The sequence below is a fragment of the Mastigoproctus giganteus genome, chromosome 7 (assembly GCF_048544385.1).
Source record: "Mastigoproctus giganteus isolate SK-2022 chromosome 7, ASM4854438v1, whole genome shotgun sequence".
Classification (NCBI taxonomy): domain Eukaryota; kingdom Metazoa; phylum Arthropoda; class Arachnida; order Uropygi; family Thelyphonidae; genus Mastigoproctus; species Mastigoproctus giganteus.
This window is the reverse complement of record NC_143581.1, coordinates 77,329,285-77,356,169: the sequence shown is the minus strand read 5'-3', so window position 1 is coordinate 77,356,169 and position 26,885 is coordinate 77,329,285. Positions and strand designations below refer to the sequence as shown.

Below are 26,885 nucleotides of genomic sequence, written 5' to 3'. Positions count from 1 at the left end.
ATGGTGGTATTTCCACTACTTGGAAAGTGATCACACATAATGACTTCTATTAGAACGATGTTCGTGCTCTTTCACTTCCTAAGTTTTTTTTTTTTTTTTTTTTTTGTAATTTAATATCAGTAATTACTTATGTCCAATCTTATTTTCTCTATTTTATTTTGACCACAGAGGGCTCCCATAGTTCTTCTCTTCTGAGCAACTCCACCATCGTTGTCATAGTTTTCGCTCTGTTTGCATTCCATTCTTATTAATCATATTCGCATAATTGTACCTTATTAATCATGATCGCATATTTGTATCTTCATTTCTTAATTATATTTCACTCAACTTGTTTCTGCCAAATATCATAGGTATTTAATTTTCCTCCTTTTCATATTTTTTTTTATTATATTTCATGTATCTATCACTCAAAATATACACTACAAGCTAGCGGTATTAATTTCCACTAACACTCTCACAGCCAAGGCCCTCTCTATGAGGTTGGGTACTTACACACCCGGCTTGCCTAGTATCCTTTAAACTCTTTTCCTTCTCTTTACATCTTTCTACTCTTCGTTTTTCCGTCTGTTGAACTATTAGTGTAATACGAGGGTGATTCGGACATTCTCACTTTCCTTATTCTCAATATCTTCGCCTCTGTATTTTTAACTTCTTTTTCCTCCCCTACCTTGCATTGCTTCCTTTTTCTATACCGCTACCTTGTTATTTATTATTATTTAACTTACATACTTTCGATTTAAACTTGCATTCTTACATACTATCGACTCAATTTATTTCCAAATACACTACGTTACTTAATTTATTAATCTAAATACACTGCGTTGGGGCTACCTCACTCATGTTTCTGGAGATTTAAAAAATTTAAAAAAAATTTTTAAAAATAATTTTTATATCCATTTCATTTTTTTTTTTTTTTTTTTTTTTTTTTATATCCATTTCATTTCTATAGCTTCTCCATCAGCATGAGTTTGCATAGAAACACAGTGTTTGGTACATGATCAGGTGTAGCCCCCTGATGTATGTACCTGATCTATGTACCAATTTTTAATTTTTAATTCTTTAATTTTTATTTTATAATTTTTATTTTATAATTTTTATCTCTATTACCCTCCCCTCTTTTTCTTTCAGCTTTTGTACATATGATTGGCCTGTTAATTCAGCATTAATTCAGATTTAATTCTACTTAATAATTTTTTTTTTTTTTTTTTTTATATAGGTTCTTAACATTCTTTTTCTCTTTTTTCTTCAACTAGGCTCGGCATTTTGTGTTTAATAACTTCTCCATCCATATTTATTTTTATTTTCATTTTATTTTACTTTCATTGGTGACACTTATATATATATATATATATATATATATATATATATTGAGAAAACTGAGTACGCGTGCCACAAAATAAAATAAATTACTTAGAGGTAACGTTATTAAAAAAAGGTTGAAAAAGAATGTGCTAATTTTTTTTCTTTTTGATTTTTGGCTTTATTTCAATTTCTTCTGCTGTTATGGACAAGTACAAAAATGCAGTTCCTGAAACATGGTTAGATGTAGTCCCCTGATGAAACACCTGACCATGTATCAATATTTACTTCTGCTGACATCAGACTTTGCATTTTTGCTCTCCCTGTATTTGACTTAACCAAATTTGCCCACCCATATCTGATGACAGCTCCACCACCTTTTATTTTATTTTACTTTATTTTGTTTATAATCATTTGGTATTAATAATTTTACTTTACAGTTCCCTTCACCTCCAAATTGGCTTTGCAATTCAGCCTATAATTTTCTTAATTCACCATAACTTTTAGGATATTAACATTCTTTTGCCTTTTTCAAATCTACATTACTTCTTTTTTCTACTACCCTTACCCTTCCAGTCCTTGCCACTTTGTGTAACTTTCACCTTGATCTATGAAAACTCTATCAGACTTATCTATTCTTATATACTTTTGCATCCTTTACTGCTGCTTTGAGTGTTTTGGTGCATTTGTCATACCTTGCTTATTCATTTTTAGTTTTTTATTTTTCCATAAGCTGTAACTCTGACTTTAAATTACATTTAATATATATATATATATATATATATATATATATATATACACACAAACAGCAAAAATCAATAAATTTCAAGTGATAAAAAAGTCAACTTAGCAGCTCTAAGAAAGCAATGATGAATCACCTTTCCAAAAGTTGCTTCCCAAGATGCTTTCTATAAAAGGCATCTTGGTAATTGGTAAAAAAAAAAATAATAAAAAATTCAGTAATAATGTTATAACATTATTAGTGAATATTTCTCTTTTTTTTTTTTTTTGTTTAATAAAATGAACAAGCAACTAAAGCCTTATCTTATAGAAAATTCACTAAACGTAACAGGTTAGTGCATTAGCATCATGTTTTTACATAGTGAATTACTGAAAATGGTAACATGGCATCATTTTTTATAATATGTCCTGTTATGAATACCACAACGAGTTGCCTGATACTGCACTACCTCGAATAAGTAAAGTTTCGCCAGTGGAGAAGACTATCGTTACTTATTCTTGGTGGATACCACCACCACCCAGATGCCCGCTTCAAGGCTTTTTTGGCTTCTTATCGGTGGGTGGGTAAGTACCCTGGTGTTGCAATAAGTGACAACCTAGTTATGAAGTATATATTCACAATATGTGAGATGCCAGATGTTCAATTTACATAAGTTGAGACTTTAGCCCTAAATCTTTTCAGTCTATACTGTTGTACACCATCTGGCATCTCTCAGATGTTCAATTTTCTGTAAGTTGAGGCTTTAGTCCTAAATCTTTTCAGTCTATACTATTGTACACCATCTGGCATCTCATATTGTGAAGTTATACTTCATAACTGGGCTGTCACTTATTGCAACACTAGGATACCTACCCGTACACCAATGAGAGACCAAACAGCCTTCTGGGTGGTGATATCTATTGAGAATAAGTAACAATAGTCTTTTCCACTGGTGAAATGTTACTTATTCAAAGTAGTGCAATATCAGGCAACTGGTTCTGAAGGTATTCACAATATGAGATATGATAAAAACTATGCCATTTTACCATTTTCAATAATTCACTACATACAAACATGATGCTAATGCACTAACCTGTTACATTTAGTGAATTTTCCACAAGTTTAGGCTTTAGCCCTAAATCTTTTCATTTAGAAATAGTTGTGAAGAGACAAAATTGTCTTTTCCAGTATTTCAAAAAATTAAGCGATTGGTAAAATCCAGTGCTAAGAGTGCTAAAAATGATCATGAGTATGCCTGGTTTTACACTACACCAAATAAAACACACTGCTCTAGTGGAGACGGCAATGCTGTATATTGCAATGAGATTGATGCATTAAAATTAATAAAAATTAATTTTATTTTTGTGTTTTCTCTTGCATTTCATATATTATGGATATTTCCTGTCACTGGGTTGCTAAGCTCTTTACATTGATTACTTGTTCACCAATGAAACTCCAAACAGAGCCAAAACTCAATTCTGGTACGTGGCAAGCACTTTAATTAAAACAGTAATACCAAAGAAACTCATGTCGAAGATGATTAATATAATACAGCATTTTAAAAATGATAATAAAGTAGGTACTTACCAGATTTAAAAATATATCATCTTTATTTGAAAACAATTCAAAAAAAATTTTAATGACATACACACAGGTAATTAAACATATATAGAGTTTGCATGCTCTTCTTTCTGCATTTTTTTTCACAAAATCGTCTATTATTTTAATATTTAAAATATTTCTTTAACCCATTTGATTATAAATATATTTTAATATAATATGGTATTTTAAAAATGATAATAAAGTAGGTACTTACCAGATTTTAAAAAAAATATCTTTATTTGAAAACAATTCAAAAAATATTTTGATGCACACAAAGTAATTAAACATATACAGGCAACCCCCGTATAACACAGTACTTCTATAACACAGTTTTGCTCTATCTCGAATGATAAATTGCGGCAATCCTTGCACAACACTGTGCTTATATAACATGGCTTTGCTCTAACACAGTTTGAGAATTGCTGGACTTTGTGATATTTTTCTAAAGCACATTTCTGTAGGTCACTATCATAAAACAATAAAAACTGTTTGCAGTTTCAGGTTTATCGGTCTTTTCTGTTAGTGTAATCAATTATAAATGGATAGTAAACTCTATCTTCTTGCAGTTGCTATAGTACTGATAGCTGTAATTCTGTGGGTTTTCACATTATTATGGTGAAATCCCCTTCCATGACATATTCAATCATATTAAAAACATAAATAAATTTTCAGAAACTGTTTACTCCGTATCTCACTTGTGTGTGGATGTGGTATGGTTGTTTATTGGCGCATTAGCTGCTATGGCTATGGTGCACCTTATCTCACTTGTGCATATCATGTTCTTTGTTATTAATTGCTTATCATTTTTATTGTTTTAAATTTTACAACCAAAAAACGTCAGTGAACAGAAATATCAATTAGTTAATATGTACATATTACAGTACATATTAATTAAGCTGTGTACGTAAGCGTAAATTTATTTTTATTTTGCTAACTGTAAAATATTCTTCCGAATTTCATGTATCATTTAACTTTGTTAATTGATAAGGTAATAAAGTTATATTTGTGCTTTTTATCTTTAAAGCAAGGCTCCACTGTATTTTGTTGGGAGATCTCTGGGATATTGAACCATTCTGTGCTATTGAACTTGTGCTTGTTTGAGACAATAAAAAATTGACTTTTAAAGAGAGCAGAAGGTACACTAAATCTAGATGCTGCAGAAGAGATTGTGCTTAGCATGATGAAGAGGAAGAAAATGAAATAAACACACATTATCTGACATAAGTATCACAGTTTGTAAAGTGAGACGTTTGTTCAGTTATTACTATTTAAGTTACTACTATAATAAAAATAAAGGTAAAATATTAAGTTAATAAATAATACTATAAAAATTAAGTTTCCGATAGGTATTAAAAAAAAAAAAAAAAATGGTGCATTTTGTTAGTTATTATTATTTGGTTTTAAGGAGCATTAGCAACTAAGGCCATATTGCTCCGGGGATATGCCGTGGTCATTCCCTGACCTTTCTGCATCCTCCGTATTTGGTGGTCACTGGCTTGAACCCTGGTCTAATCAAGGAGCGTGTGCTACACACTGCTGCTCCTGCCCACCTGGATGCGGAGGCGCCACATTTTGTTAGCTTTTGGAACATAACCCCCCCCCCTCCTTTTGTACTGGTTCTTAGTCCCATATACCACAGTTTCGCATTACATGAGATTTTGTAGGAACCAAACTACCATATTATATGAGGGTTACCTGTATAGAGTTGGTTTGCTCTTCTTTTTCATAAAATTGTCTATTGTTTCATCATAATTTAAAGCTTGCAATACAGAACTTTCAATCGCCAAGCCTGTTTGGTTCTCCTGAGATACTGTTCAGCGCAAATAATTTTTGACTCTCTTTAAAGTACTGAATGATCTTTTATTGGTAGCATGGTGTAGATTTTAAGAATTGTTTCTACATTTAGGAATGTAGCACTTAAAGCCATCAATAATGATCTTATAAAGTGAAGTTGGAGGTTTTGATGATGAGAAATTGTCATCCTTTTGACTTTGGCAAAATGCAAAATCTTCAAATACAGCTGAATCAATGCACCCTGAGTATACATCCAGTAATTTTTTCATGTTTTCATTTTTTAAGCCTTCAAAATTCTTTGCAAAAATAACCTGGAACAGGTTATTAGCTGACTCTTTTCTGTTTTCCATTTGTACAACTAATAGATCACAAATAGTATTTCCAGTTTCAACTATTAATTTTTGTTTTCCTTCTAACATTTTAGGAACCTCTTTAGGTTCATCAAAAAACTTTTTTTTTTTTTTTTTTATTAGTTTGGTATTCAAACTATCATTGTTATTTACTATACCTATACCTTCTGTTAAAGAAAATGCTTCTAAACCGATGGAATAATAACCATTTCTGACTTCAATAATGAATACTTTAAAAGAATTCAACAACTCCACACACCTTGATAAGGGACAATTTTTAGACTGCAGTGATTTGCTAATAACGGTCATTCTCTGCAACAAACAATTCCACAGAATTGTAAGAACACTGTATTCACACTTAAATTTTTTATATGATTTTTCTTCAAATTTTGCCAGAGGCTTCTCATTCTCAACTACAGCAATATCAAGAAGGGCATTTTAAATAACATGGTAACTTTCCTTCAAAGCCAATACAGCATCAGCTCTTGCAGACCACCTTATATCACTAATTCTTTTAACTGTTTTCTTTTGTTGTAGATGTGATTTCAATACACTCCACCAATGTTGACAAAAATGTGTACACTTTTTGAATGAAATCAAAAAATTTCATTGCATTCTGACAAGACTCAGCAGCTCTGTTACCAACAAGATTTAACGAATGACTGGAACATGGAACTTAGAGAGCTGTGGAACTTTTTTTTGCAGTCTTTCTTACAAGTCAGTGTACTTCCCTGACATATTAGCAGTATTCCAGGGATCAAAACTTTGATCACTGGAATTCTTTATATCCAGTCCCAACACCTCAACTGCATTTAGGACAATTTTTGTAAGATGTTCAGATGTATGCAATTGTATAGGTGTAAAAAAAAAAAGAGAGAGAAACATCCAATAATTTTCCCATCCTGTCTGTTATAACTCAATACAACAGTGAACTGATCCACATGACCTACATCAGGAGTTGTCTAATTATAGAATAATGTTGAGCATTTTTCACTTCATCAGCAAAGCATCTGGAAAAAATCCCAGATGATCAGCCGCAAGAATTAGAAACTCATTGTAGATGTGATAGGAGAAAAAATTTGTTTCACCAGAACCAGAGTTCTGATAATTTTCCAAATGCTGTTTGAGAAAATCATTAAATTCATCCAGGTAGTCACTGCAAGTTACAAAATTACCTTGAAGATTTGAATATTTCGATTCGTCATGACCTATGAAGTCCTAAAAGTTTTACAGTTTGAACTATATATTTTAACACTTGCTTCCAATAAGAGCATTGTTTATCAAATTGTACTAGTTGTGAATGTACCCCATTAATTGAATTATTTTTTCTTACAAAAGAATGCACTGCATTTACATGACTTTTTGAAGTTTCATGTTCATTTAATAATCTTGATATGCAGCTCCAGTTTGAGAACCCATCTACAAACAATTTTTTTTGCCCAGAAATAGTTTGCAAATACTGTATAGCAATACACACTTCCAAATGTTTCTAAGTACACTAACCTGTCTCTTCTTTCCTTTGTCCCATTTTTCTTTAAAATGGTTTTCGTCGGGACCTTTAAAATATTTTCTTCCTCCTACTTTGTAATTCCCCCCCCCCCAAATTATTTATATGACCCACATTTTCAGGTTTATTTACAACATACAATACTATATTGTATTTACAAAAGAACATAATATATTCTGTCACATCTAATGAAAGAGAATAGGGGCCATAAAGCAATGTCATTAACGTAAGAAAATTTTCTGAGCTCTTTATTTAGTTTTGATTAGAGTACTATTTTCATCACCTGTTTAAAATTTTCATGTATTTTAACTTCAGAAGTTGCTGAATTAGTTACATCATTTGTGTGAGTCCAGTGTTTCTCTTGTTTTTTATTCCTTGATCTAGTATACTCATAGAAGCTGCTTCATCTTTATTTTCTTCCAACACAAGGGTGTCCAAATCAAACACAAAGGTTTTAAAAAATACAGTACACTATCTTTTGCTTTTCTGCTTGTTTCTTGTATTTCTGTTTTATTTTTCCTTTTTTCACTTCCTGATACATAGCATTTCATATTCACTACTCCTGCAATCATATTGTTTAAATAACTCACAATTAATCCTTATATGATAATCATCAACTCAATAAATGTCATAAATCAAAAAGAAAAACTACTTTTCAAATAACAAGACTATGCAAGTGACAACAATTATTGTCAGTTATCAATATCAACATTTATTTACGGTGAGTTGAAAAGTCACAGAATGGTTAAAAGCAAGTTAATACTAAGGCACTTAACCAAACAGCAGTATTGTCAACAGTAGGTATGCAATGAACGTGTCCCTTGTACTAGAAAAACTTATATGGTAGATGGCACTGCAAGCACAAGATTAAAATTTTAAATTGTCAAAAAAAAAATACATAAAAAAATAAAAATAAATAAATAAATACAAAATAAATATATACAATTTTTGTGTGTTTGCTTTCTTTACTTCTGTGTCCACTGTGCATACCTTTAAATCCACCTCTGATACTACATGAGGAATACAGCTTAGGCCACCACTTACCAATAGCTGAGAAGACGTTCTATAAACATCAAAACAGCCTTGTATGCCATGAAAAGCCTTGTAGCTTCCAAGATTATTTCTTTGAATGCTTCCCATTTTGAATTTGCTGTTGGTAACATCATCAGTTGGTCCCACCGTATAGAATTTAAATACTGTCTCAGACCACCGTAGTCACCTTTACAAAAGCAAAAACCCTTACCTTTACCCTTGATGGTAGTTACCTCTTTGAGTAAATCCCACTTCAGCACACTGTGATCACTGCCACCTAGTGGTTCCTTTATCTGCAGATTCTTGATGCATGAAGAATCACTACTGATAATCAGATCAAGAGTATTCCTCCCTCTAGTTGCCTCCCGAACATGCTGCTGCTGTAGAAAACAATCATCTAATAAATCCACAAATACCTTGCTAGTGTGAGTGACCAACCCACAAATTCCAGTTAAAATCTGGTAAATTAAAATTCCCCATTATAAGACATTCTGATTTACTGGCCCACTCTATTTCTCTGCACAATTGCTCATTATACTCATCAGATTCATTAGGCCTAGAACACTCACCTACTCTCATTTTTCCTTTCCCAGTGCTTATGTCACACCAAACAGACAACATTGCATTGTCCACCAACATCAACTGGATGCACTTCCTTTGATTTTATGTGTTTCTTAACTAACAGCATAACCCATCCCCACCTACTGTCCTGTCTGTCCTTTCTGTACTCATTATACTCCCCTAATTCCAATTCTACACTGCTTATGTCTGTGTGACCCCACGTCTCTGATATCCCAACAATATCAGCCTTTGATGTCTCGACTAGCACTTCAAGCTCATCAAATTTATTAACTATACTCCTAGCATTGGTGTACATGCACCTGTTTCTACTCTTAGTTACCCTAACACTATGACTGCCAGCAGTCCTGGAAATCTCCATTACCTTGCTTTCCAGGCTGCTGCTCATTCTAATAGAAGCAGTGCAAGAATCACTTTTAGCTCTGCCTGCAGCCACTGTTAACCTTTTAGTCTGTGTATCCCCCCAAGCTAGCAGTTTCCCAACCCACCTAACACTGCCTCAGTAGCATTAGCAAATATTCTTGCACCCTTTCTTAAGTGTACCCCCATCCCTGTAGAAGCAGTCTCTCCTCTCAACAAGCACAGACCAGGCTGAAAAAAAATTCTACCCCTTGAGCCTTGTACAATCTCTCCAGGGCCGAATTGATTGACAAGGCTCTCAGCATATACTCCCTCCTATCGTGTCTGGGCAGAATTGCAGACACTTTCACATTGAACCCTAACTAGCAACTTTTTTTCAACACTCACCTGTACTTGTTCAGTAAATCTTCAGATCTTCCTTTTGTTCAGTAAATCTTCAGATCTTCCTTTTGTTCAGTTTGTTTGTTTGTTATTTTGTTTCTAGGAGCATTAGCAACTAAGGCCATATTGCTCTGGGATATGCGGTGGTCATTCTCTGACCTTTCCGCATCCTCTGTATTTAGTGGTGACGGGCTCGAACCCCCGTCTAATCAAGAAGCGTGTGCTATTCACTGCTGCTCCTTCCCACCTGACTACGGAGGCACTTCTTTTGTTCAGATTACTCACTTGAGGAGAGTAATAAATTTAAATTTAAGTTGAGGAAAGGCAATTTGTAGAATAGATGTGTGGAAATTTGACTTTAGCCAGCGGGTGGTTGATAGTTGGAACAAACTTCCAGCTGTTGCAGTGAAGGTCAACAACTTAAATAAGTTCAAGGCAGAACTAGAAAAACATTTTATTTTTCTCTGATGCTATATAAACTTGCTTTCTTGCATCATATGCCTCTACTAATGCTAAATATATACACACAGAATCATATAATGACTGATACTTACAGTAATGCTCCCTAAAACTTGCAACAAATTAGCTGACCGCCACAAGTGTCCATTCCTTCCCCACAGAAGATCAAAAAGATAGTGCTTAACCTCTTTACAAGTAACCTCATGGTAAAGATTAGGAGCAGCAGACTCTTCAAGTTCATCAAACAGTTCCATAGAATGCTAATAAAATTTTTAAAATAATTAGCTTCACTAAATATTTGTTAAGCACTATTTCAAATAATTTTTTCACAAAAATATGGTGTAAGCACTAAATTAAAAAATATATCACTGGTTGGCAAAAAAAATTTTTTTTGCTCCCTGTTAAAATTCGGGGTGATTCTTGTAGATTTGACATTGCTGAATTGAAATATGACAACCATATTGCTGTAATGCCCACCAATTTTAAGAGTAAAAAACTAAGTTTCTAGCAAAAATATTTCATATATTTTAACAAAATGTTACATACAGTACTAAATATTGAACCTTATTTTATTTACAAAAATGTTTATCTGATAACAAAACTTATTTTATCATTTTTCCCTTTTATAATTGTCCATTATTGTCTCCCATATGAGATGCCAACAGTAGCCTACCAGCATATTTGGACTCCATTTTCCCTGGTTCTTTTGTCCATTTGAGAAATACCTTTCACCGTGTTCATTAGAGACCACTACAAAATATTCAGGAAAAAAGTTGAAATGGGAATGTAGGAAATGAAACTTTAACAACATGTTGCATCTAAGCTCTGTGGACTCTAAAATTAGCTCATTCACAATTTCATTGTAATTTTGTGATTTCTAATTGCTTAAAAAGTTCCAGCATGTGTTTTCAAATGCTTTCCAGGCTCTTATTTCTGTAGTATTTAATTTTTTAATGAATTCCTCATCTTGGAATAGGAGTTTGATTTGAGGACCTACAAAAATTCCCCCTTTTATCTTAGCCTCACTGACTCAAGGAAATGTTTGCCTCAAACAGGAAAATCCTATTTTTTACCCATTGCTTTCACAAATATTTTTATCAAACCTAGCTTGATATGCAATGGAGGGAAATAGATTTTTGACTTATCCATCAAAAGAGGATGTGCTATATTTTTCTGGCCTGGTGTAGTTTCTGAATTGTCTGGTTATTTTTTCTCCTGTACTGGCAATCCTTCACTCAGCTATCCCTCTCGCATAAAAAGCAGCAATATTTAGCGTATCCACCTTGCAACCAAGTCAGCAAGGCTACCACTTTTAGGTTGGCACAAATATTCCATTTGTATTCTTGATAGCACATTTTTTGCAAAAGAACCTGTAGGTTCTCATACATTTTCTTTATGTGAACTGCATGGGCCAAATATAGATGGATACTTATTTCCCTTATATAGTAAAACTGCTTTCAAACTGACCTTGGATGAATTGATGAAAAGCTGCCACTTCATTAATCCTGGACATTGTTACAATAAACCAAAGCACCATCAATGGAGTTATAGATCGTTATGTTAGATTGCCTATTCCTATAAAAAGACACCTTGACTTGACACCCTTTTCGAGAAGGTTTCATTGCTGAAGCTGCGATCCTAGTAATTTAGCCCTGGTTTTGAAGAGGTCCAATCTCTGACCAAATCATTCAATTCTGTCTGAGTGATTAAATGCGGCTTTGCAGTATTAAGAGTTCAAAAGTCTGGATCTGTACTTGTTCTGGGTTCTGCATCTTCTGGAGACTCCTTTCCCGATTTTGAATCAGAGTCAGGTCCATAAGTTTTTAGTAGCTTTGGCACTAGCATTAGACATATTGGGATATTCTACTTTATGCTTGGATTTCCCAGAAATACCAGAAATATTGGTCATGCAAAAGTAATAATCATTTATGTTGTCTCAAGGTTCCTGCCATATCACCAATACAGCAAAATGAATCAATTTATGACTACCTCTAATCCAGCTTGTTAATGTCCTTGAACATGAGCTACAGGAAACCTTTGGTGCCCATACATACTTTATCTTGATCTCCAACGTTACATCTAAAATAAAGTTCATAGGCTTTTCTCGCAAGTTGTGACAGTGGCATCTACTGTGATTTTAATATCACTTCTCCGCAAATGTAGCAAAACCCATCAGGCTTATTTCGGCAAGAATGCGACATATTTCATGTACAGTTGAGATATGCACACATAAGAACACAATTAAGAAATTGTACATTTTTATTTCTAATTTAAACACAGTTTATGATTTACAATTATGCACACATTTATTCACACACTAATTCACTAAAACACTTGTTGACCACTCATTCTTAGAAACACATACACTTTTTGAAATATGAAAATGCTTGCTTAGTGCAGAATCCTCTCGTATATATATACCAGCAGAGAAGTTACTAGAAGGCTCACAATGTTTCTAGAAAATGTTGTAGGAAGCTTCTAAATGCTCTAGAAATCTCCTGAATATTCTAGAAAAAAATATATATAAAAGAGATGGAAAAGATGATTAAACCAACAACAGGTCTTGGTTTTTCATTATTAACCTACATATTTGAAAACTGAGGGTGAGCAGAAGTTTAAGCACATACCTGAGTTTGTGAACATATTTCCTACGAGAATCTGTCGAAATTATTTCATGGAGGAAACTGATGCCAACCAGTGTATTTAATAAATAAATAAATAAATATTAAAAATAATAATAAATATAAAAATATTTAATATTACTTTTAATATTTAAATATTATTAAAATTATTCCACTGTTCAATATTTAAAAAAATATTAATCATCATCATCAGCCATTTTCAATCCACTGCAGGATGAAGGTCTCTCCAGCAACTTTCTAGTTCCTTCTGTTTTGTGCAATGGCCATCCATTTACTACCCACAAACTCATGAGTTTCATCTGTCCATCTCCATTGTTGTCTTCCAGGTTTTCTTCTAGCTCCTCTTGGGTAACATTCTGTTATTTTCTTAGTCCATCTGTCATCGTGTTTTCGAGCTGTGTCCTGCCCAAGACCATTTAGTTCTTTTGTTAAAAATAAAAAATAAAAATAAAAAAAATGAATAGAATTACATCAAACCATAGTATTGGGGGGGGGGGGTTATATGAAATAATGTACTTATTACACACTGATGTAATTTAAGGTTGACACGACAGAGGCCCCGAAAATAGTTATAAACATAAATGAACAATGAAATTAGAGCTAAAACAAAAATGAACAAAGAAACTAAAACAAAAACAATTGTTGAGAGTAGACAAAGGCTATTGTTGAGAGAAGACAAAGGTTAATGGCAAAAATGCATATAAACCTGTTTATATTGTAGCATTTATAAGCAATAGTACAGCAGTTTAACTGGAGGTGAAATTAGGTAGGTAATTAGGATAGAAATAGACACTCCCATCCTCGTATTACACTAATAGCCCAGAGTGCGGAAAAATGATAGTTTTAGGGAAGTGAACAGTATATGACTGAAGAATATAGTTGGAGCTTGTGTTATCTGGAAGCAAAATTTCCCATCCATGCTAGTAATGGCCCTGGACTCTTTTATATATATATATATATATATATATATATATATATATATATATATATATATATAAAAGAGTAGTAAGTAGAAAACAGCAGGAAGCTAAAGAACGGCAAATATAGATTAATACAATACAACAACACGAAGCTTCTGTGCAGGCAGGTCATTCAAATGCATCGGAACTTTCGTTCCATGCAATAAATGAACGACATTCATTCAGCTTTAATGAAACAAAAATTATAAATATTCAACACAACTATCACAAACTACTTATTGCAGAAACCTTAGAGATGAAACTACATGAAACTTCAATCAATATCCGTAGGCCATTCCTATTGTCCAACGATTGGTCACTTATATGCATGCGTGAAGAACAAACACTACAACATAAGACAAAAGTTTCGGATTAATTGTGAGTTGCTCCGTTCCTGTGAACATGACGCCCGAAAAGTTCTAGTCTGACTTAAGGAATGTAGAGAAACCCCCCCCCACCCATATCCAATTTTATTAGGCCCCTAAATTTAACTCTAAAGTCCAGCTATAGGACCGAAAGAAATAATCGGTCCATATTCATTAAACAGTTTAAACCCCAAAAAAATCTAATTTTATGCCAATCCAAGTGATGGTTTCCATGCTGACAGAAGTATGGTGTTTGTAGACAACAGCCATGAGCGCTCATTGTTGAGACCGCACAGTCTGAACACTACGGTTCTGACAATGAAGAAGATGTCCCACCTGCTTTACAAAATAGATATCGCCATCTTCAAGAATTATTAGCGAGTTGGACTAGGAGAGTTGGAAAAGAAGCTTCCTATATCAAAAATAAAGGTAATCCCTGTTGATTTATAATATAATAAAATATAGGAATTATTGAGCACTTAATAGCTCTCAATTATCTAATCAATTAGATTTATTGTGATATAGCAGGGTGTGTTGAGGATCAAACAGATACTGCCAGCTGGGGTGGGCTGGGGTACTTCCAATTTTTGATGCATAATTAAATAATAAAATTTTTCTCCTGAGATGCAGAGGGGGTTCATTTGCCACAATATACAGACTGTGAACCGGAGATGTTCTGAAGGCTCCAACAGCTATCCTAAGGGCACTATGCTGGATGGTGTTCAGACGTAATAGAGAACTTTTCCTGGCAGAGTCGTAGACAGGTGCTCCATAATCCAAGCGCCATCTTATTAAGGCTCTATAGAGATGTAGGAGAGAGCTTCTGTCAGCACCCCAGGACATAGCATAGCAGAGACAGCTCTTAGGATATTCAGCTTTTTAAGACAAGTATTCCGGAGGTACATCATATGGGAAGCAAAATTAAGTTTATTATCTAAATGTAACCCCAACAGACGGAAATTGTTAGTGACAGGAATCGGGCTGTTTTTTAAAAATATTTTTGGATCCAGATGTAGTTTCCGTTTTTTACAGAAATGACATGCAATGCCCATGATTCTATTCTAGCCATAGCAATTTGAAGTTGCCTTTCGATGGTGTTCATAGTCTGGGATTGAGTAGAGATAATGAGGTCATCGGCAAACGTGTACGATTGTACTGTATTTGGTACATCCCTTGTCATGTTGGTGATTCTTATTGCAAATAAAAGTTCTGTTAATGTGAATGGCTGGTTATATGGCTGTGAAACTCTCGTGGAAAAATTAATCTTATGCTGCTCTGCAGTTCTCTTAATTCACTGAAAGGTTGGTTTATATGAGGCTACTGCTGATATACTGGCAAATGATTACGCTAAGGCATTTGCTATTTCTCCCAGGGATGACAACTCTTTCCCTTCCCAGTTTAGTATTGTAGCTGGGGACTGAACGTATATGCCATTAAGCGTTGGTATTTTCCTCCATATAATTCTGCTGTCTGTATCCTTGTTTATGCTTGAGGAAAAGCTAATCCAAGCATCTTTCTTTGCTTTTCGTCTTATTTGGCAGAACTTGGCTTTCAGTCTTTTGAAGTTAATTTGATTGGTAGTTGTGGGAAATTCACGAAATAAATTCCAAGCTCTATTTTTGTACTGTTTGGCGTGTGTGCAATCTTGATTCCACCAGTAATTACTATGTTTCCGTTTCCCCGGGAAAGATACTGTGTACTGTGTAATATTTGATTAGTTACATGTAATATTTGATTAGTTACATGTTCTTTGATGTTGTCTATGGTTTTAAATTGTATTATTTAACTGCACATGAGATGCATATTCATACCAGTGTGCCCTACGAAATTTCCAAGTGGAGCAACGTAGTGAAGGAGAGTTTACCCATGTTTGCAGCTTGCAGAGAATCAGAAGTTGATCACTGTTTAGTGGATTTTCAAGAACAGACCACTCCATAATACTATATACAGAGGGAGAACAGATTGACAGGTCTATTGCGCTCATGGATCCTGTTGAAACATGAATATAGGTAGGTTCATCGGTGTTCAAAAGGGTAAGTTGATAAGAGTCCAGAAGGGATTCTATTAATTTGCCTCTCTTATCAGTTGCTGGAGATCCCCACATCAGATGATGAGCATTAAAGTCTCCAAGTAAGCAGAAAGGAGTCAGTAGATGTTCTATTAGATTTTCTAGGTCATCTGAAGAAAATGAGAAATTAGGAGGAATATATATATAGATGCTATTGATGAAATTAAGTGATGCGATTAAGTGATGCCAATTTCAACGCGCACTGCCACTACTACAAAAGGCGTCTGAAGAGCAATGTTTGGATGGTACGTTGCTTCTTATAAGAGCCGTCACTCCTCCACGGGCTGGCGAGTCGATATTTCTATCTCTTCTAAAGATAGAGTAATCTTTTATAGTAGGACACACTTGTGAATTTAAATAAGTTTCCTGTAGGGATATGCCTGCTGGATCATAACGGTGGATGAGATCACATATATCATCTTTTATACTGCGAAACCCTCTAGAATTCCATTGAAAAATTCTTTCCATTAAGCGGTTTAGTTGGTTGTTTTTGTTTCTGACTGCTTTTTAGTTGTGACTTGTTTGCATTGATCCGATTTTCCTTTGTCTTTCTTTGGAAAGTAGGGATGTGTTTTGTCCATCTCATCAGTCGCATGAAGTTCTAATATGGCATCGTCTGAGTCATTGTGCTGGTCAATATCCATTCTGGTTGAATTTGGTGGTTTCAGTACCATGGTTTCTGTCACTTTTTGTTTTGCTGTTGGGTTTACATTAGCTGGAATGGTAATTGGGGTATTACAGGCTTGTTTGGTTTTTTGTTGCAAAGGGCACTGTTTGGGGGCAGAGAGCATGGAGCATGCCCAATTAGCGATAGACATATTTGGGGGAATGGCAACATCTGTTTGTGTACCTATTGACTGAAATTGTTTAGCAGCCGTTGCATATGTAAGTTTTGGATCTGTTTTTAGTATTTGCCTTCTCGCCTCTGAATATGTCACTTTATTCTCAACTTTATATTTCTGGATTTTTTTTTCCTTGCTTCCAAAGTTTGCAACTTTTGGAAAAAAGCTAGGTAATCACCCTTACAGTTTGGGCAAACAGAAGTCGCAGCAGTGCATTCAGTTTGATTGTGCTTCTTCGATCCACAAATTGGACGTACTGACTCACCTCAACATGCAGTTCGGGAGTGTCCGTATTTTTGGCACTTGTAGCACCTGATTGGGTTTGGGATGTAAGGACGGACACGGCAATGGAGATAGCCTGCTTTAACAGATGATGGTAGGATGGGAGAACTGAAAGTGAGAATTATGCTCCTAGTGGGAACAAGAACACCCTCTTTCAGAGTCATAATTCTCCTTGCTTGTATGACTTTTTGTTTACGTAGCTCTTGAACTATCTCCTCCTCCTCTGATGCAGTTAAGTCCCATTCTGCGATTATTCCCTTTGAGGAGTTTAGCGTGGCACGGGAAGTAACTTTTATTAGTTGTCCGCCAAAAGTAGCCATGTTTAATAATTTTTCGGAATGCTGGGATTTCATGGTCTCTACCAGAAGGTCCCCAGACTGAAGCCGCTTTACTGTTTTTGGTGAACCTGAAGCAGACTCGATGCATTTTTGGACAAGGAATGGGGATAGTTTACTCAGAGGCAACTCTGATAGAATATGCAGTATGAGGAGTGCTAGTATTTCCTCTTATGGGGTTGTTTTCAAACTCTTTGGTTGAGAATAGTCATTTTCTAGTCTTGAGCTCGATGGCTCTAAAGGTGGAAAAGAACTGTTTTCCATCTTTGCTCCTTTCAGTCCCAGGAGAGTGGATTTCTTCTCCCAGGTTACTGGCCCTGCCACGGGGAGGCAGGAGCAGTGTCGCTAGAGTGACCAAGCAGTGTAAAGGTTAGTAAGTTAGTGTAATGGAAAAAAATAAAGGTGGCTTTCCTTCCTGTAACTTAGTTACAATTCATAATACTAAGTTAACAAATAATTAATGGGAACGTAAGAAAACATTTACAAATGAATATAACTGTAGTTTTGATAAAAACGCTCTAGAAATCACTCAGGGAATCGCTTTATCACTATAATGCTTGGCACCCGGGGCCAGTGCTGCTGGGTACTAATCATTAACTACTCTATCAATCTTTATGGGTTTGCAAATTTTGACATCACACCTTCTATCCCTTCGTCAATGTTGTTTGGGAAAATCAGAAATAACAGTGGTCCAAGAACTGATCCTCAAGGGGATCCCACTGACATCAAACCAATCTGAAGAATATCCAATCACAACCCTCTGCCTTCTGTCCTGCGGCCAGCCAGCAATCAATTTTAGAATTTTTCCAGTGATCCTAACATGTTCCTCCTTAATACAGTAACCTCTCATTGGGGATCGAGTCAAATGCCTTGCAAAAATCCAAATAAACTATGTTGAAATTGTTCCCTACATCCAGCATGTCAAAATAGATCAAAATAGCTCACTAAATCAGTTAAAAACGTGATTTTTTTTCCTTAACAAAACTATGTTATTGTTATTCAGATTGCCATATTTATTTAAATATTCCTCAGTTGAACTCTTAATCATTGTCTATAAGATTTGCCTTACCACTGAAGCCGGACTAACCAGTCTACAGTTACCTACTTTGCTCTGAGAACTGCCTTTATGTTTGGCACTGGCAGTCTCCCTCAAAATTACTGGGCAGTGCCATCAACTCCGGGAGACTTACATGCCTTCATGCTCAAAGGTTTTTCTAATAAATCATTTGTAATTTCAAAATCAAAAATTTCATATGACTCAACCTCATTCACACAGCCTCTTCTCCACATTCATCCATTTCGGCACCCTCCTCCTGCAATATTTTCTTAATGTGTATGTGTTCATGGCTTCTGTGGTTCTTGCTTTAAAAGTATTCTGTAATTCAAGTGTATTTGCCTCACTCTGCAATCTGCCCAATTAATAGTTGCCATATAACACCTTAAACTGTCAAAGTCCCCTGTTCTGAAATTAAAATCCTTTACCTTTAACTATTGCATCATCTTTCTTCATCTTCTAACTGACGACTGCGTGATCACTACCTGAAAATGGTTCCTTTATTTTAAGCTGTATATCATGTCATCTAATTCATGAGTAATGATAAGGTCAAGGATATTCTCACTCCTATTATTATCTCTGACATGCTGGTATAAATAATAATCTAGTTTATTTTAAAAAAAATAATAATTTCCATAATATGAGTTTCCCACCCATTCCAATCAATTTAAGGCAGATTGAAGTCTCCCATAATAAGACATTTTGACTTGCTTGTCCATTCCATCTGCATGTTGAGACTCTCTTCATACTCCTAACAATCTTCTGGTCTATAGTTACTCCCACTCTCATTATACCTTTGCTTCCAACCAGAGGCAGACTGGGTCAAAAATTTTTACTTGGGAAAACTTGTAGGAGCCTCATACTAGTGTTTATGGCAATATTGTGAGGAAGTGTGTGTGTGTGTGTGTGTGTGTGCGCGTGTGCGTGTGCACGTGCGCGTGCGCATGCCTGCATGCACATGATGGGGGGAGGGATACAAATAACTAGAGTAATTATCAATCATTAATTTTTTAATACATTTTAAATATAAATCTAATTTAATGAATCTTAAATATAGATTTAAATATATAAAGATACACACCTACATTTATTTCAATGTGTGCACTCTTACGTATCACGCTCTACACATCAACTGCTAAATTAAACTAAATTTTACAATTTTTGTGCCTAAGCTTATACAGATTCTCGAATCCATGGGTGGTCCAATTAACACGAATTAAGAGTGGTTCCATAAAATCTATACAACTGCCTCTCTCACATACTGGCGTGCTTATCATAACCACACCACAGTGGCCACAGTCACACTACCTTGTATGAATATGAATAGTAGCTGCTAGCTGCAATGGCAACCAGGTGGTGCTACTTTTATCAAACAAACTAACAGCATTGAGGCAACTTGACTCATATATTACTGTGGATAAGGATGATCCATATTTTTCTTTTTCTTTTTCTTTTTTTTTTTTTTTGTCAACGAATACAATGTATCGGAGGTCAGAGTAACATTGAAAATTGCACCAGCCTCCATCGAATTCTGGCCCACCAGGATTTCCCCAGTAAGTCTTATGGCCTGGTAAGTCTTAAAACAGCAAAGAGTTCTTTACTTATAAGAAGGAAGGGGATGAATCAGATTGGTCCACTTGATATCGATAGTTCAACTGTAGATGATCCCCCTCAGGTAGATAACAAACTGAATGAGTATTTTGCATCTATATTTACACAGGAGAAGCTATTCAGGCAGGTGAATGCCAGATGTATATTAAATTCTGGCAGTGAGCTAAATGATTTTGTAATAATTCAGAGCAGAGCGGAGGAGAAATTGTTGAAGATAAACATAAGTAAGACACAGGGGGAGGATGGGATCTATCCAGTTATATTAAAGAAGGCAGCAAAGGAAGTATGCAAACCATTAGCCATAATTATGAGAGATTCTTTGGACTCAGGGGAGGTACCCGTGGACTGGAGATGTGCGAATGCGACCCCGATTCATAAAGGATGACAAGTAATTACAGACCTGTTAGTTTAACTTCTGTTCCAGAAAAAGTAATGGAGGCACTGGTTAAAGAAGCACAGAAGAATCATCTAGACAAGACTTCAATTTTAGTTCAGACACAGCATGGGTTTGTTAAGGGGAAGTCTTATCTGACCAATTTGATTAGATACTATGATGTGGTCACAAAGGAATTGGATGCAAAAAATAATTTTAATATCATATACTTGGATCTTAGTAAGGCTTTTAATACTGTTGCACATGTAAGATTGCTGCATAAATGGAAGCAGTGTGGCACTGGAGGCAAATTGCTGCTATGGATAAAGGGATGGTTGAGTGGGAAAAGATAGAGTGGTAATTAATGGACACTGCTCTTTGTGGACTAATGTTATTAGTGGAGTCCCCCAGGGTTCAGTATTGGGCCCATTGTTGTTTTCTGTATTTATCAATGATATTCATGAAGATATATCAGGCTTAATGTCTAAGTTTGCAGATGATACAAAGGTTGGCAGGGTTATTAATGACATTAATGACAGTACACTACTGCAACAAGATCTAGAAATGTTGAGCAGATTTGCTGAAAGGCAGCAACTGAAGTTTAACATTGACAAATGCAAAGTACTGCATATGGGTAGAAGTAACCCCAGAGGTACTACAGCAGGGGAGTGGGAAATGAAAAAGACCTGGGAGGGGGGGGTAAGTGTGCAGTCAGATATGAAGTGTTCTGAGCAGTGCAGAGCTGCCAGGTCATGGAGTCTTGTTAATGATATACAGAAATTTTGTTAGCAGGGATAAGGAAGTGATTATCCCTTTGTATAAGACAATGGTGAGGCCACACCTTGAGTACTGCATACAGGTCTGGAGGCCTCATTTTAAGAAGGATGTAGAGTTGCTAGAACAAGTACAGAGAACGGCAATAAGATTGGTGAGGGGGAACAAAAGGATGTTCTCTTACCAAGAAAGGCTTAAGTTCTGCAAATTGCAGCATCTGGAGCCTAGGTGCCTGTGAGGTATCTGATTGAGGTGTATAAGGCCTTGAATGGATTAATCAGGCTCACTGCTGATGGGATTGTTCCTCTTGCTCAGATTACAAACCTAGAAATCAAAATTGATGAAAGACCACTGTAGAATAGATGTGTGGAAATTTGCCTTTAGCCAGCTGGAACAAACTTTCTTCTATTGTTGTTGAATTCGATAGATTAAATAAATTCCAGAAAGAACTGGACAAACTTTTGGAACGAATGGATGGGTGAAATGGGAAGTGATTTTTTTTTTTTTTTCCTTCTTATTAGAAATTTTTTTAGACTAATTTTAACATCATAAAGTTGTAAGATAACTTCAGAAGATGGTTTAAAGTAAAACAAATCTGTGATGGTACATACTTTGGATATGCATGCTACATCATAAGCCATAGTAAAAAAAAAAATGGGTGGCAAAATCAGACAGTGGCTAACTACTAATTGTTGCAATATACAATATGATCATGGTAGAGAAGCAATCATCATTCTGATAAAGGTCCTATCAGTCTTCTTTTCGGGTTTATCAAAGGTGTCTGTGCGATGAATTTCACAGCTTCTTACATTCAATTCAAAAACATGGTCAGTGCAAGATCTCTTCAAAATTTCTGGGATAGTAAGAGTATAATTTTTGGCAAGATTTATAAACATGGACAAGACATGGATCTAACACTGTCATGCTGAGCCAAAGGAGCAGTCTAAAGGATGGAACCTTTAAAGATTACTTGAAACCTCATCATCACCCATGAACCAGATCACATAATAGGGCTGACAGTACGGGAACCAGTAGCAGAAAGTGATCACAGAGTTCTAAGGTGGATGATGAAGACAGAGGTAGCAATAGTTAAAGGCAAAGAATGAGTTATAATTTCAGAAGAGGAAATTATGATGCCTTAAGGTGCTACATGGCCTCTATTAACTGGGTAGATATCTCACAGAAAGAAAATAATTAAATTATGGTATATCTTTAAAACATTAATCACAGAAGCCTTGAATGCTTATACACCATTAAAAAAATACTCTCATGAGGAAGATTCCAAGTTGGATGAATAAGGAAGTTGCCAGATTACTTAAGCATAATAAAATGGCATGGATAAGCTACAGAGCAATAAAAAGTACTGAAGTCTATAACAGCTACAAATTGATCTGTAATAGTGCCACAGAAAAGGTTAGTTAGCAAGGGCAGATTATGGGAAATTGTTGGCAAAGAGAGCAATGAGTAGGGATAAGGAATTCTTCACATATATAAATGCAAAGAAGAGAAGGAAAACCAGATTGAATATCCCATGTCCATTACTATCCCATGTAATGGACATGGGATAGTATTAAATACCCCAGCAATTGTTGCAGATGAACTCAACAGTTACTTTGCATCGATATTTACAAAAGAAAACCCCTTTGTTTGAATGAGATATTATGAAAGTGAAGTTGAAAAAAATTCAAATAATGACTTTGAAATTTCACATTTATTTAATGAAAAAACATTAGAACCTACAAGCCAGTAAGGCTCCTGAGGTTGATGGCATACACTATATAATCTTAAGGGGGGGGGGGGGTGGTAGCAGGTGAGTGCATTGAACCATTGAGACTTATTATGAAAGCATCACTGGACTCTGGAGTAATTCCGTTGGATTGGAAAAGTGCCAATGTATCTCCAATACATAAAGGCGGTTCTCATAATGAAGTGGGAAATTACTGGCCAGACTTCAGTAGTAGGGAAAATAATGGAGACAATGATCAAGGGTGGAATTCAGGATCATTTAGATTGAAATGAAATTCTGAAGGATACTCAGCATGGTTTTGTAAAGGGAAAATCATGTTTAACTAATCTGGTTAGCTATTTTGACAGGGTCACTCAAGAGTTGGACTTAGAGAATAATTTCGACACAGTTTATTTGGATTTCAGCAAAGAATTTAACTCAGTCCCACATGAGCGGTTACTTTATAAGCTGGAACAGTTTGGAATCACAGAGAAAATCCTTAGATGGATAGCCTGATGGCTTCAGGACAGGAGGCAGAGAGTTGTGATAAATGGTTATTTCCGAGATTGGGTTGATGAAAGAAGTGGTTCCCAAGATCAGTATTAGCACCACTATTGTTTTTCATTTTCATAAATGACATCGATGAAGGGATAGAGGGCATTATGTCTAAATTTGCAGAAGATGTAAAGATTGGTAGAGTATTTAATGATCACCACAAAGCAGAGCTTCTTCAGAGTGATCTAGACAGATTTTAGGGATGGTCAGAAAAATGGCAGCTATGCTGTAATCCAGCAAAGGTTAAGTTATTACACCTAGGGAACAATAACCCCAATATTTGACTCCAGGGGCTCACATCTGGTGAGTATGGGCTTGGCAAACCCAGGGTCCTCAGCTGGATATCATCATTCTTCTCTTTCTTGGTGATTCCTTTCTACTTCTCTCTCTCTCTCTCTCTCTCTCTCTCTCTCTCTCTCTCTCTCTCTATATATATATATATATATATATATATATATATATATATAACTTGGGAATTTTTTTTTTTGGCTGGTGCAGCATAAGCCTTAGGCTTCCTTGCACCATATGGCTAATGATAATAGTCTAAGTGCCCATACTCTACTTTACAGAATTCTACCAAATTCTATTAGATGCCAAACAAAATTAGAATTCAATCGAAGAGATTTAATCATATCACAGTTCTACTTTAATTTATATCAATCATAACATAATTACTATTTATAAAATCAAATTATCTTACGTGTATACTTTGGGAAACGTGTACTACTGCTAAGAGATGAGCCATTCCACATGCATTAAGCAAGATCCAAAATAGTGGTAAGGCCAAAGGTAAGAGAGGTAAGAAAACTAAAGCAGGGCGCAGAATAATATGTTCCTTCCATTCAACACCATCTGGAGCCAAATACAGTGCATGGAGTGTGCCAATGCTTAAGGTCACGACCTATAACAAAACAAACATAATAAATCACATCCGCAAATTATTATACAGATTGAAATATTTGCATTATACAGTAAAAGCTCTGTTATTCGGCACATGCAGCATGTTCTGGTTATCTAAATGTTTCAGTCATCCCATCAATTACGGATAAAAATAAAAAACCAAAATATTTTGGTTTTGTACCTATGTAAATACATTTAACCTACAAATTCATATATATAGGATAATCATATCTTATTTTATTTATTATTAACTGTAGTTAATATGACTATAACATCAATTCAAACAAAACAATTACTCATTCTATTGATCAATGTCTCTTGTACATGAAGATGTTGAAGGTGTAGCTGCAAAAATGCAACTAAGTTTTCCTGTGAGTATTCAATCCTCACAAGAACAGGAATGAGCAAAGCAAAGGCAAACTTTTCATACAACAGGTGCCACCAAACAAAAAGTAACTATTTTAGTTTTGAATTTTTATATGGTGACATTTAAAAAAAAACAAGCATATGTTCTAGCAAATACACCTCTCTTCACACTCTTTAATAAAAGGAAATAAAATATTTTATGCAAGTGGTGGAATGGGTGAGCAATTGCAAAAATCTTATTTTGGGTAATTTCAATTTATCGATTACAGATTGCAAAAAGTGAGAAGGGTAACTCACCATGGGTAACAAAATTTTTAAATAACCTAAATGAATATTATTTGTATTAGCACATTAGAGAAAATAGAAGGGATAAGAATATTCCAAACCAAACCATTAGCCACCATACAAATGAACCAGGTGACTCAAAAAACTGGAGATCGGTCAATTGCAAGTGGATGGGGGGTGGTAGAGGAGATTTTTTTTGAGAAAAACAGTCAAGGCACTAGAAATTTTTAAAAATCTGATGGAAAACAGAAAAATTTCTTGCAAAAAGCAGATTAAAAGTCCATAACCCACTAGGAATTAAATTTCACTGACAATATACACAGTTAGCATTAGTAGAGGCATATGGTGAAAGCAAAGAAGCTAATACAGCATCAGCCAAAAAAAAAAAAAACCCACCCATTTCACCTATCTATTTGTTCCAAATGTTTGTCTAGTTTGAATTTATTTAAGCTATCAACTTCCACGACAGATGGAAACTTGTTCCAGCAATCAACTAACTGCTGGCTAAAGGATTTCCACACATCTATTCGACAACTTTCTTTCCTCAATTTCAGTTTATGGTCCCTCAGGTTTGTCATCTGAACAAAAGGAACAATCCCATCAGCATTGAGCCTGCTCAATCCATTCAAGGACATACATATCTCAATCAGATCGCCTCACAGGTGCCTAGTCTCCAGACGCTACAATTGGCAGAACTTAAGCCTTTCTTTGTAAGAGCATTTATTTGTTCCCCTCACCAATCTTGTTGCCCTTCTCTGTACTCGTTCTAGCAACTCTACATCCTTCCTAAATTGAGGCCGCCAGACCTGTACGCAGTACTCAAGGTGTGGCCTGACCACTGCCTTATAGAAAGGGATAGTCACCTCCTTATCCCTGCTCGCAAAATTCCTGTATATCATTGACAAGACCCCATGACCTACTTTGGCAGACTGTCTGCACTGCTCCAAAAACTTCATATTTGACTGCACAATTATCCCCAGGTCTCTTTCCTTCTCCACTACCCTGAATGTAACACCACCCAGTTGGTATATTTCACTGTGGTTACTGCTACCCATATACAGTACTCTGCATTTGTCAATGTTAAACTTCACTTGCCACTTCTCAGCCCATATGCCAAACTTTTCTAGATCCTGTTGCAGTAGAACACTATTACTGTCATTAACAACCCTGCGACCCTTTGAATCACCTGCAAACTTTGACATTAAGCTTGATACACTTTCATCAACATCATTGATAATTATACAAAACAATAATGGGCCCAACACCAAACCCTGGGGACGCCAATAATCACTTTAGTCCACAAAGAGCAGTATCCATTGATTACCACTCTCTGTCTTCTCCCACTGAACCATCATTTTATCCATCGTAGTAACTTGCCTTTAATGCCATACTGCTCCAATTTGTACAGCAGTCTTCCATGTGCAACAGTATCAAAAGCTTTCCTGAAATCCAAGTTTTGACATCATATACATTATATGATATAAAACTTATTTTTTGCATCAAGTTCCATTGTGACCACATCATTGTATCCAATCAAATTGGTCAGACAAGAATTCCCCTTAACAAACCCCTGTGTCTGAATTATTATTGCTGTCTCATCTAGATGAACCTACAATGCTTCTTTAACCAGTGACTCCATTATTTTCCCTGGAACAGAAGTCAAA

General features: G+C 35.3%; 1 protein-coding gene across 1 annotated transcript in view; it reads right to left on the bottom strand.

Moving 5' to 3' along the window:
- l(2)k05819 (transmembrane protein 94-like protein l(2)k05819) overlaps nt 1-26,885 on the bottom strand; it is an 809,128-nt gene that overhangs the window by 526,048 nt on the left and 256,195 nt on the right. Inside the window, exons 8-9 of the mRNA XM_090377739.1 lie at nt 24,371-24,571; nt 10,180-10,344 (exon numbers count right to left, since the gene is read on the bottom strand). Of these exons, the coding sequence (XP_090233865.1) occupies nt 10,180-10,344; nt 24,371-24,571 (366 nt within the window). The remainder of the gene's footprint in view (nt 1-10,179; nt 10,345-24,370; nt 24,572-26,885) is intronic.